The 12,959-nt window shown below is 38.8% G+C and overlaps 1 protein-coding gene across 1 annotated transcript in view; it reads right to left on the bottom strand.

Annotated features, from left to right (window-relative positions):
• Positions 1-1,714: 1,714 nt before the first annotated feature.
• Positions 1,715-12,959, bottom strand: part of LOC121874600 (tetratricopeptide repeat protein 21B-like) — a gene marked incomplete in the record, with an annotated part of 547,778 nt that continues 536,533 nt past the window's right edge. The window contains 1 exon segment of the mRNA XM_042378823.1: positions 1,715-1,902. Coding sequence (XP_042234757.1) covers positions 1,750-1,902 — 153 coding nt within the window.

Here is a 12,959-nt window from a genome sequence, read left to right as displayed (position 1 = left end):
CGTCATAATTAAGAAAAAGACAAACTTTCTTTCAATCACTATTTTTTACATTTCTTTCATATCTCGTTATACAGTATAGTCTGCATTTACGCGGTCAATTGAACCCATGGAAGTCCGCGCAAAACGAGAAACGCGTAAACGAAATAACAGAACATATGGGATTAATTGAAATAGAGACTGGGCCAACCCCCAAACTACATTTTTTCCGACACAATACGCATGTTGTAATAAAAATAACATCTTAATTTTATGATGGTATGCACACACAATTAATATTTAAGAGAAATACAGTCGCCGGTTAATGTCCATTCAAATAATGGACTCAACGCCCCCCCCCCCTCTTCCCATGCTCGCTGGCTCCTCCCTCTCTGAGAAATGTTTGGATGAAAACACTTGGCTTACAGGTTTAGTAATAAATAATACCTCAGACTAAAGTTAGGATAATATAATTGACATTACTGGATTCCTTGCAAGACTGCCAATAATTTGAATATAAACGTCATATATTTTGCACATAAGATAAAATTTTTGCTCTTTCTCATAAAATTCTTAAATTAGATCTAAAATTTGTATGTCTAATGCAAATTTTAGGATATTTATATTCAAATTAATCACCATCTTATAAGAATTCCAGCAATGTAAATTATATTCTGGCCGGGTAATTTCTATGAATTTTATGAGCTAAAAACAAATATCTTCAGTAAATAAACAAATTATACTTCACCCAGACACTATCTATCAATCAAAATACCACTTCCCCCCCCCTCTTCCCACGCTTGCTGGGTCCCTCCCTACCAGAGAAATGTATGGGGAAAAACACTGGGTAGGTTTACAGATTTAGTAATAAATAATACCTCTGACTAAATTAAGATAATATTATTGACATTGCTGGATTCCTTGCAAGACTGCCAATAATTTGAATAAAAATGCCATAAATTTTGCACAAAAGATAAAATTTTTGCTCTTTCTAATAAAATTCTTAAATTAGATCTAAAATTTGTATGTCTAATGCAAATTTTAGGATGTTTATATTTAAATTAATCACCATCTTACAAGAATTCCAGCAATGTAAATTATATTCTGGCCGTGTAATTTCCATGAATTTTATGAGCTAAAAACAAATTTCTTCAGTAAATAAACAAATTATACTTCACCCAGACACAATACATTATGTTACGTACGTTGTAGTAAAAATAACATCTTAATTTTATGATGGTATGCACACACAATTAGTATTTAAGAGAAATATCAATAATATTAGGTTTTTTAACACTTACTTAGTAGAAGAGATGGCTGGATACATGGGGATTGGGGTTGGTTCTGATGCAGAGGGCAGATTAATGGCCCTCACCTGTATCACTTGTATCACCTGTATCACTATCCACCACAGAGGCTTGCAGGGCCTCTTTGTCAAACCCCTCAAAGTCCATATCCTCACTATTACTATCACTGACTTGGGCTGGCTGTGGTGGGTGGCGGGAGAAGAACTTGGTTATGTTTTGTTGACTGGGTGACCTTGTGTGCACCCTGCCCGCCACGCTTCCCGCGTAAATGATGAAATTTACCGCGTAATTAAAACATTTCATTCTGGCAAGGTGCCGCATAAATTACCAAATGCGTAAACAAAAACCGCGTAAATCCAGACTATACTTCTGAAAAAGCACAGCTGGAAAATAGCCTTTTGGTGCAAAAATTCACACCTTATTATGATTGCAGAGGTACTGTACATGATGCTATAAGAAGTATACTTCATACCTTAAGCAGTTCTGTTGCCATGTCGTACTTTCCTGTCTGCACATAAATATCTGCTAGAAGAAGCCAGCACCTCTCCAGGTATTCTGCATCTTCGAAATTCCAAACAGCTTTAGCCAGACGTTTAAGTTGATTTCGAGCACGTGGTGTCTGCCAAGGAGAAAATATAATATTAATAACTCTTAGTAACCTAAAATATTATATGAAGCTATGCCTATCTACTGACAAACACCTTATATCACGACCCAATATTTTGATCAAAATATACAAATGTAAGATTCTGGATGAGTAATTTGTGTTTACTGTACAGTAGCCCTCGGTTCTTGAACTCAATCCGTTCCAGAAGGTGGGTTAGTTAACGAAGCGTTAGTTAACGAAACCATTGTTTAATGGGTTTTTGGTAGTGGTTCCAGCTCACCGAAAATTTCCTAAATTAAAAAAAAATGGTAGAAAAGTTCACTTACTTTGAGGTGTGTATGTAGAAGGCTCCTGGATGATGATGATGATGATGGGATTTAGAATGGGGGTGGAGGAGAAGGAAGAAGAGAAGGCATTGGGGTGGAAGAGAAGTCACCCCATGGTGCCATTTCACCCATAAAATTTTAGCTCTCTGGTTTAATTCAAGATTATTTTCTTTAAATCAACGCTGCACTGCATTATATATTGTCAATATATAAAATATATTTCAAAATGACCAATAATTTGCTTGGAAACACAGAAAAAAAGCGTTTAGTTGAAGAGAGACTCAAGCAAGATGTTACCTCCAGTGAAAACAGAGAGAGACTGACGCCTGTTTGCTGTGTTAAGAGGCTGGATGCCGCGCATTAAACTAGTCACTTTACCTTCAATTTTGTTCAATAATTGTTAAAATGACTAAAAAATTGAATATTAAACTTTTAAAATTATTGAATAGTATAAACTTCTTGATATTTACAAAAATAGTAAGGAATTTAAGCCCTAGAACCGATTAATGTATTGGCGGACTGATACTAAACCTGGTTGCCCGGTCAGTGCAAGCGAAAACATGTTGAGGTCGGTTCGTAAGAAGTTCGTTAAGCGAATTTTTTTTCGTTAACCGAATTGAAGATCCTTATGGAAGGCAGTTCGTTAATCGAAATTACGTTAACCGAGGTGTTCGTTAAACGAGGGGTCACTGTATATCCTTACCCACCAGCAAGAAACTACTGTACCTCAGAACTTGTATTGTTCACATGTGCACACCTAAAGTACAGAAATACCTCACAATTCGGAACCTCACTTATCTGGAATTGATATTTTAATACTCCTATACGATATTTGAATAGCATATCCTGCTTATTCGCAAACAAAAAATTACAAAATCTTACATTATTATTTCAAACCGGGCGGGCTAGCAACAGCTCTCATATTCCAATGCAAAAGCCAGCTTAACACGAGCATTTTTTTCCCATGAGTGGGAGACACTCGCCCCATGCCTGTACCTGTACTTCCAAATTGTGGCATGAAAAAATACACAAACTTGCTCACACACACACATGCATGCACACTCTCCTGCTCTCTCATACAGTGTTCTTTTGTATTGTTTCTATGCTATTGTAGTTATTTTATTGCATTATATAGAGTGTACCTATATATTTAAAAAAAAATTTTGCTACAAAATAAAAAATATGAAGGTGTGTGTGTGTGTAATAATAATAATTAACGGTTTATTGAAAGAGCATGGTAGCCGGAAGTTTGAAAATGTACAGTTACATAATTGGTGAATGGGTCTCATGACTAACAAATAATATACAAGTAACATGAGTGATACAAATATGGCATATAATTACTAGGTGGGGAGAAGCTCAAACTAAAGGGCATTTCAACATAGTGACAGTGCATAAAGTAAGATTGACTGGGAGAGAATACACTGGTTGATTACAAGTTATTGATAATTTTTACAATGGTTGGGACTGGGCTGTTCTTATAGCGATCAGTTCGTGCTCGTATGGGCTGGAGTGTTGAACAGCAATTCTCGGGCGAGAGATCTCGGGTAGTAGTAGGTGTGTGTGTGTGTGTGTGTGTGTGTGTGTGTGACGACGACGACGACGACGATGGATGATGATGATGATGATGATGATGATGATGATGATGATAATAATAAACAGCTTATTGAAAAAGTTCGGCAGCCCGAAGGCCAAAAATATACATTGGACAAAGATGAATTATTACATACAAAGACATGGGGTAGGTTAGTCGTTTAACAAAAAGCTTTCATTGCTGAAAGAAGAAGGAACAATGATTGAACATACAAATTTTTCTAGTTTACAGTTGATGGCCTGGGCTGGTCATGGAGACACCAGGTGGTGAGGTGTTCACGCGGTGTAGTAACTCATCCTTGGGTGTTAATATGAAGAACCTCACGTGGTCATAGAGACACCAGGTGGTGTGGTGTTCACGTGGTACAGTGACTCGTCCTCGGGTGTTGATATGAAAGACCTCACCTGGTCATGGGGACACCGTGTGGTGTGGGGAGGTGTCACTGTACCTCACTCTGCTCGGTGATGTTGTGTTATCTCGTAGTCAGGTGCATAGCCTGCCCTCTGTTGTTCCCAGAGTGGACGGATTAGCACCTCCTGGTCAGAAGATGGTGGTCAGTTCCCAGGGATGCTTATCTCACTGGGGGGCCACAGCTCTCACTGGTACTGTCTAGTGCTGAATTCACTGGTTTAATCACTGTTCATCACTGTTCAACACTGATCCCATGTCTTTCCGAAACGAAATTGTCACTTTTGATTATGTAGATATCCCTGTGGTGTGGATGGGTCAGGGTCGGGGAGAAGGACTTGTGGAATGGGGCAACATTGGCCATAGGGGGGCAACTGAGCAGGGCCTGAATAAGTTTTGACGTGTGTGTGTGATTTGGCAAGCCACCAAGTGAGAGTATCCCTGTAGCAACATCCCCCTACCTCTCCGCCTACCAGGCAAAGTTGCGTTCTTGTTATTTTTTAAGTTAGCCCACCTTACAGCAAATTTTTTTCCAAAAAGACTGCCATTTTAAACAAAAAATAAGTACAACACCAATGTGTACAAGTTTTATGAAAGAAATATACAGCTCCTCCTCGACTTAGGATCTACTCGACTTACGACCACCCGCACTTACGACCTGCCTCAGTCTTACCAAAAAAATTTCAAATTACGTATTTTCGAGTCCCAACGACAGTACACAGACAAAATTTTCATTTGTAATTCACTTTAAAATGACAGGCAAGCTTAAAAGTGAGAGTTTTGTGATGCTGAGAAGAAAAAGAGACACCCATTTTAGATTTTCTATGTATTATTTAAGCATTTTCGACTTACAACCTGGATTTGGGTCCCTAACCCCTTCGTAAGTCGAGCAGGAGCTGTACATGTCTTTTAATCAAAATTAATTTTAAAAAGTAATGTACATAAAGTACTGTTTTCATCTCTTGCCTCAGAGTGAGCAGTGAACAAAAGTCAACTCTCGAGGGGTGGAGATGGGTGGGTTATCGGCGTCGCATTCCGAGCTATATCACAAAAACTGTTTTTTTAGAAAAAACGTCTTTTTGTTCAAGTTGGAATGCGACGCTCAGCAAGAATACCCGAGCAGGAGGTGGAGAGGGAGGTGACTTTGCATACAAGGCTCCGCTGACTTAGGTCTAGATTATGTTATAAACTGTTTAGAATATTTCCAAAATTAGGAACATTTACCAGAAGGTAAAATTTTAATTTACTAAAAAAGGTTACTCATTTTATTCTGATGAAGAAGAAGGTCCTGGTTGTGGAGATTGACTAGGTGGGGGAAGGGAACCCAGCACCACCACATTTGAAGCATCTTTCAGAGATAGATGAAGATAGCTGTCTTAGAAAGTTTTTGAAGATCTCCAAAAGCCCATTTCCTTGATCTGACTGAGACTCATGTGCCGCAGAAAGGCCACAGATCCTGCATATTTCCTAGTGTCATGTGCCAAAAATTTCTTCCCAAGGTCTGCTTGATTCACTAATTGAGTTAAGGATTTTGTCATTTGACGAGGAGAAAATTTCTTACCATCCCTTGATGAGAAAACATAGGGGCCCTCAATTAGGGAATCTGGTTAACCATTCCTGAAGATTTTTAACTGGGCACAATATATGAGGAACCTTTGTTTCATCCAATGGACGTTTTATCATAATAGGTTGAGCTTGAAAATCTTCCCTTTCATTTTTCTTAGGATGTCCGTAAGAAAAAGGAGAACATCCTCATCAGAAAATACCAATAATGATGGATGGAAATTGAAATCAGTTCACTGATTCTCATACTCGTTGCTATTGCTAGAAGGAAAGCTGGAGTAATTTATCCCTGTTCAGATTTATATTGTAATTAGGCCCCATAAGAAGTTTAGTAACTTTTTCCAGAGACCAAGGTAGGATTCTGTTGGGGCGAGGAGGTTTCTCAATGAAAAAGGACGATCTGGGCATTTGATAAATCCTTGGGTTCAAAGTAATATTAAAACCCCAAGCCAGAAGGTCAACCAACACTGATTTATAAGACACAATTGTCGATCCTTGAAGGCCTTTAACTCTGAACAGAAATTCTAAAAATTCTAACACAACTGTTTCCGACAATGATTCTGGAGTTGTTAACTTGATAAATTGTTGAAAAAGATTCCAAGCTTTCTCATATTGAATAGAAGTTGGGGTCTATGACCTGCTACTTGGTTAGCTATATTGGGATTACCCAATCTATTTAAACTTCTTGAGAATCCTCAAGCGTGAAGTGCCAAGGATATTCCTTTAACTGAGAATGTAGTACCTGGTCTAGACATCCTTGTTGTAATTGTAGTGATTCGGGCAACAGTCCAGCAGATCCAGGCACCAAGGTTGTAGGATCCAATATGGTGCAATTAAGAGGACCTGCCCTCGAAGGATTTGAGTTTGTGAACCACTTTGGGCAATATTTTCACAGGTGGGAACAGATAGATTGAATTCAAAGGTTCCAATCTAAGAGTAGGGCATTTCCTAAAAGATTCGACCCTCCAGAGATGCATAAAGTGGCATTTGTGATTATTTTTATTTATGTCAGAATTACGACCATGTCGGACTTACGACCTGGATTTAGTCCTATATATATATATATATATATATATATATATATATATATATATATATATATATATATATATATATATATATATATATATATATATATATATATATATATATATATATATATATATATATATATATATATATATATATATATATATATATATATATATATATATATATATATATATATATATATATATATATATATATATATATATATATATATATATATATATATATATATATATATATATATATATATATATATATACAGATCTCAACTCGTTAACGTACTCGATTAACGAACTGCTCATAAGGATCTTCAATTCGTTAACGTAAAAATTCGCTAATCTAATCTCTACTTAACCGACTCAACATGTTTTCGCTATACTGACCGGCAACCAGCTTTAGTATCAGTCCGCCAATACATTAATCGGTTCTAGGGCTTAAATTCTTACTATTTTTGTAAATATCAAGAAGTTTATACTATTCAATAATTTTAAAAGTTTATATTCAATTTTAGTCATTTTAACAATTATTGAACAAAAATTGAAGGTAAAGTGACTAGTTTAATGCGCTGCATCCAGCCTCTAACACAGCAAACAGGCTGCCTCTCTTTCTGTTTTCACTGGAGGTAACATTCTTGCTTGAGACTCTCTTCAACTAAACGCTTTTTTTCTGTGTTTCCAAGCAAATTATTGGTCATTATGAAATATATTTTATATATTGACAATATATAATGCAGTGCAGCGTTGATTTAAAGAAAATAAATCTTGAATTAAACCAGAGAGCTAAAAATTTTATGGTGAATGACCATGGGGTGACTCCCTCTTCCACCCCAATGCCTTCTTCTTCCTTCTCCTCCACCCCCATTCTAAATCCCATCATCATCATCATCATCATCCAGGAGCCTCTACATATTACAATTCCTCAAAGTAAGTGAACTTTTTTCACCATTTTGTTGAATTTAGGAAATTTTTCGGTGAGCTGAACCACTACTCCAAAAACCCATTGAAACAATGGTTTCAAGTTGGTTTAACGCCCGGGTTAATCTAACCACCTTTCTGAACGGATTGAGTTCGCAATCGAAAATATTGTATATATATATATATATATATATATATATATATATATATATGTATATGTATGTATGTATGTATGTATGTATGTATGTATGTATGTATGTATGTATGTATGTATGTATGTATGTATGTATGTATGTATGTATGCATGCATGCATGTGCGTATGCATGTATGTATGCATGCATGCGTATGCATGTGTATGCATGCATGCATGCATGCATGTGCATGCATGTACATGCATGTATGCATGTATGGTATGTATGTATGTGTATGTATGTGTACATGCATGTATGTATGCATGTATGTATGTATGTATGTATGTATGTATGTATGTATGTATGTATGTATGTATGTATGTATGTATATATATATATATATATATATATATATATATATATATATATATATATATATATATATATATATATATATTCTTCCTATTTGGAATTTATTAATTTGGTCACAAATATATATATATATATATATATATATATATATATATATATTTGTGACCAATGCACTGAGAAGAAAAAGAGACACCCAGAAATTTATGTAAATCTACCCAAAGATATACAGTTGAAAAATTTTTACATTATTAAAATGTACTAATGTACTAAATTTTTTATCTCTTGTGCAAAATATATGACGTTTATATTCAAATTAATCACTATCTTATAAGAATTCCAGCAATGTAAATTATATTTTCCCTGGTCACTTCTGTGCCATTTTATAAACAAAAACAAAAACTCAATCTAAAGGACATAAATAAACAAATAAATACTTCACGAGACTTTCGGCGCCAACTGTCAAACATGTCATCTCCAGGGTTTGGTGGTTTTAGGCTTACAGTTTTTATCTTATATAATATCACAGAATAAGTTAGGAGAATATAATTTGCATTAATCCTTGCAAGACAGTGAATAATTTGAATACAAACGTCATATATTTTGCACAAGAGATAAAAATTAATCGACTGTAGTGACTGACACACACACACACTACATCCTTAACCACCGAATGGTCAAGACGTACCTGGCGCTCCTCTCGGAGCAGCCAGGTCAACTGTTACGTTGGCCCATACCAACTCCCTCCCCTGAACCCTCCTCCCCACCGGAATATCAACAAGTTCTCGTCAGAAGTTACAATTGTATTTAGGAAAGGAATGGAACCAGTGTTAAACAGAGGTAAACAGAGGTGAACAGTGGTGAACAGTGCTTAAGTCAGTGAGAACAACTCAAAAGTAACAGTCGTACCCAAGTTAACCTTCACACAGTGAGGTCCCAGGTACCCAGTGATAATGGCCCGTGAGTCCCAAAAACAACCACCGATGTGTTAATCCGTCTACGATAGGAAGGCCTGGGACCACACCTCACTCATATAACACCATCTGTGAGGGAATTACTACACCACGTCAGGTCCCTCAGAACACCATATGTGAGGGAATTACTACACCACGTCAAGTCCCTCATAACACCATCTGTGAGGGAATTACTACACCACGTCAGGCCCCTCATAACACCATCTGTGAGGGAATTCGTACACCACGTCAGGCCCCTCATAACACCATCTGTGAGGGAATTACTACACCACGTGAGGTCCCTCATAACACCATCTGTGAGGGAATTACTACACCACGTGAGGCCCCTCATAACACCATCTGTGAGGGAACTACTACGCCACGTGAGGTCCCTCCTAACACTATCTGGGAGAGAGTTACTACACTACGTGTTTGCTGTTCAACACCTACATTAATCTGTATGTTCACTGTATGTTCCTTCACCTTTCTCTAATGAAGGCTTTTGTTAAACCACCAATGTATGTAATAAGTCATTTATGTCCAATGTATATTTTCAGCCTTCGGGCTGCAGATCTTTTTCAATAAACCGTTAATTATTATCATTTTTATTATTATTACACACACACACACAGTAATACCCCGATTTACGAGGCTCTCGTTTACGCGGTACCCCGCCAGAACCGGAATTCCCACTTTACGCGGTGCATCTACTCATATACACGGAGAGAGGCTGGCGGTCCTGCCGCGCTGCCATTTTTGGATTCAAACCTCCCGCCACCTCCCGCCATGTTGGGCACGCTGCGCGAGTAGGTTACACAGTGGATGCCTCTGTTGCGTTATCGCTGACATCATATGACGTATTGGACTGTGATTGGGCCACACATCCTTACCTCCCTTCGCCGCTAGCTGTGATTGGTTTAATGTAATATTACGTGCCCTGCCGCGGGAGGGATGAACCTGCTTGACCTAGCCGCATCAGTTACACCCCTCCTGGTCACACTGTGTATACCGGTATCTATTGTTCCGTAAGAATGGCTGCCAACGGACTACCACCACCACCACAGAAAAACCTTGCATGACCTGGACCTAGCCGCCCTAAGCCAAAGAAGATACGACGTGCCTTAAGCTACGATGTGAAGTACAAGATTATTCAAGAGTTGGAGAAAGGAACAAGACAAGTTGATTTGGCGCGCCAGCATGGCGTGAACGAATCTACGATCCGGACGATCAAGAAGGTTGCAGCCAAGATAAAAGATCACAGGAACATCACAAAGTCTGCAGGTGCTTCAATGATCAAGTATTGCCAGAACAACGTGCTTCTCAAGACGGAGAATTTACTTGTGAGCTACAGTGAGTTCTGCTATAACGCGTGTTTTGATAACGCGAATTTGCTCTAACGCGATTTATGAATTAGGAACGATATTTGTATAACGCGAACGCTTGTTTGCTATAACGCGATTTTTGCTTACTATTTCTCCAATTTTGTGGTACAGTGGGGTATGCTATAACGAATCTAATTGGTTCTAGAACCTTGTTCGTTATAGCATTCATTCGTTATAGGATTAATCCGTTCCAGGCCCCCAAATACAACCACTTAACACTGAAAAATATAATATAAAATTGTAAAAATTGTAGAAAAGTGCATAAATATGCATCTAAACCCCTGAAATAAAGAATATCATTAATATTTGTAATAAAAAAACAATAAATTAGAAAAAAAAATAAAAAAATATTTAAATAATGTGAATATAGTAAAGAAGAATATCAACAAGAAGCGTTCTGGCGATAGAATTCCCGGTGATGATCGTAAAAGAAAGGATATAACACTTGAAGAGAAGCTCGATTTTATCAACCTCAAAATCACCCTTCTCCCCCATCAAGTAAAGTGTTACATTTACTGTATGATTTCATTATTAGATATGAATGTAACATTTATTTAGACTGTGCTATCCTTTGTGTTAGGCTAACTACTAAATTTTTTCGATTTCGAATAATCTGCACCTAACCCTATTTTCTCCATAAGCCCTTTTATTTCTATTACGCGATTTTCTATAACACGATATTTTACAAGAACACAATTATCGCGTTATAGCAGAACTACCTGTACTTGATTCGTCAGGCAAGACGGAACATGGCGGTGGACACGCGGTCAGTTAAGGAGTACACACATGAACTGTATGCAGCAGTGTCACGTGAGATGGGAATTGCAGAGCCCAAGCCCTTCAATGCTTCCTATGGGTGACTGCACAGGTTTAAGAAGAGGAACAAGATCACCAACATTAACATTGGTGGTGAAGAAGCGAGTGCTGACCGTGTTGCAGCTAGGGATTTTCTTCTGTTCTTACGTGAGATTATGGAGGAAGGACAGTACACTGACGACCAGGTGTTCAACATGGACGAATCCGGTCTGTTTTGGAAAAAGCTACCTTCCAAGACCTTCGTTGTCCAGTCTGCCAGCAAGTGTCGGGGCCGGAAGTTGCAGAAGGAGCGCAACACCGTCCTCTTTACCACTAATGCCTCCGGTTCCTGTAAACTCAGTTATCGGTGATCCACACAGCCCGCAAGCCACATGCCTACAAGAACATGGACATGACCAACCTAAATGTCCACTGGCTGACCGCACGTAAGGCGTGGATGTTCTCTGCTCTGTCCCTCTCCTGGTTTGATGACTGTTTCGTTCCCGACGTGAAGAAATTCTGTGAGCAACAGAATGTTACATTCAAGAATTTTTTGCTCCTTGACAACTCATCAGGACACTCGCCCGTTCTGTTGGATCGTCACCCCAACGTAAAAGTGGTCTTCCTTCCTCCCAACACTACGTCATTAATCCAGCCCATGGACCAAGAATTAATCTGCAATGTGAAAGCTTCATACTCTGCAAAGAAGTTTAAGTTCCTGAACGACTGTACCAACACCAAGGATGAGTTGTGTAACCAGGGTGACACCAATAGCAAGAGTGACGAGGATGAGGAACAACAGTTGGCAGAGCAAGAAGTTCTTGTCAAACACTTTTGGAGGAAATTTAACGTCAAGAAAGCTGTGGACTTCTTGGTGGAGGCATGGGATCAGCTGTCTGTAGCAACGGTTCGTCACGCACGGAGACATGTGTTGCAAGGTATCCCAGGTGGGAGGCAGAGTCAACCTGTGACTGGTGAGGTTCAGACTGTTGCAGTAGCAGTGGACCTTGCCACAGAAGCTGAGCAGTGTTACAGCTGCAGGCTTCTCCAAGACCACCAACGAAGACATCCTGGAGGTGATCAGGGATCCTGAGGTGACTGCCGACGAGATGTTAGAAGACGATTACGTCAGTGAAGAGGCAGGTGGTGCGTCATCCCGAGAAGAACACAAGTTAACGCATGGTAATGCTAGGGGTGCCATCGAGTGTGCAGAGAAAATGAAGCTCTCCTTTCCGACGACCCTAACGATAACCGGTATGAAGTTTTCACTACCCAGCTGTTGCAGACTATGGAGCCGTATATCAAGGTGTATCACGACAACATCAACACTAGCCGTCAACAAAGCATTACCGAGTGCTTCGCCCGCAACCCACCACAGCCAGCCCAAGCTAGTGATAGTGACAGAGACAGTGATGGTGACTTTGAGGGATTTGTTAGGGAGGCCCTGACAAATGTGGAGGACAGTGATGGTGACTCACCTGAGGGCCAGTAGTCTGCCCTCTGCTTTGGAACCAGCCGCCATTCCCGTACGCCGACCCATCTCTTCTACTAATGTAAGTGTTAAACCTAACCTTGATTTTTCC

The sequence above is a fragment of the Homarus americanus genome, unplaced genomic scaffold, assembly GCF_018991925.1.
Source record: "Homarus americanus isolate GMGI-L3 unplaced genomic scaffold, GMGI_Hamer_2.0 scaffold34360, whole genome shotgun sequence".
In the NCBI taxonomy this organism is placed as follows: Eukaryota; Metazoa; Arthropoda; class Malacostraca; order Decapoda; family Nephropidae; genus Homarus; species Homarus americanus.
The sequence above is the reverse complement of the archived record's forward strand: the minus strand, read 5'-3'. Positions and strand labels throughout refer to the sequence as shown.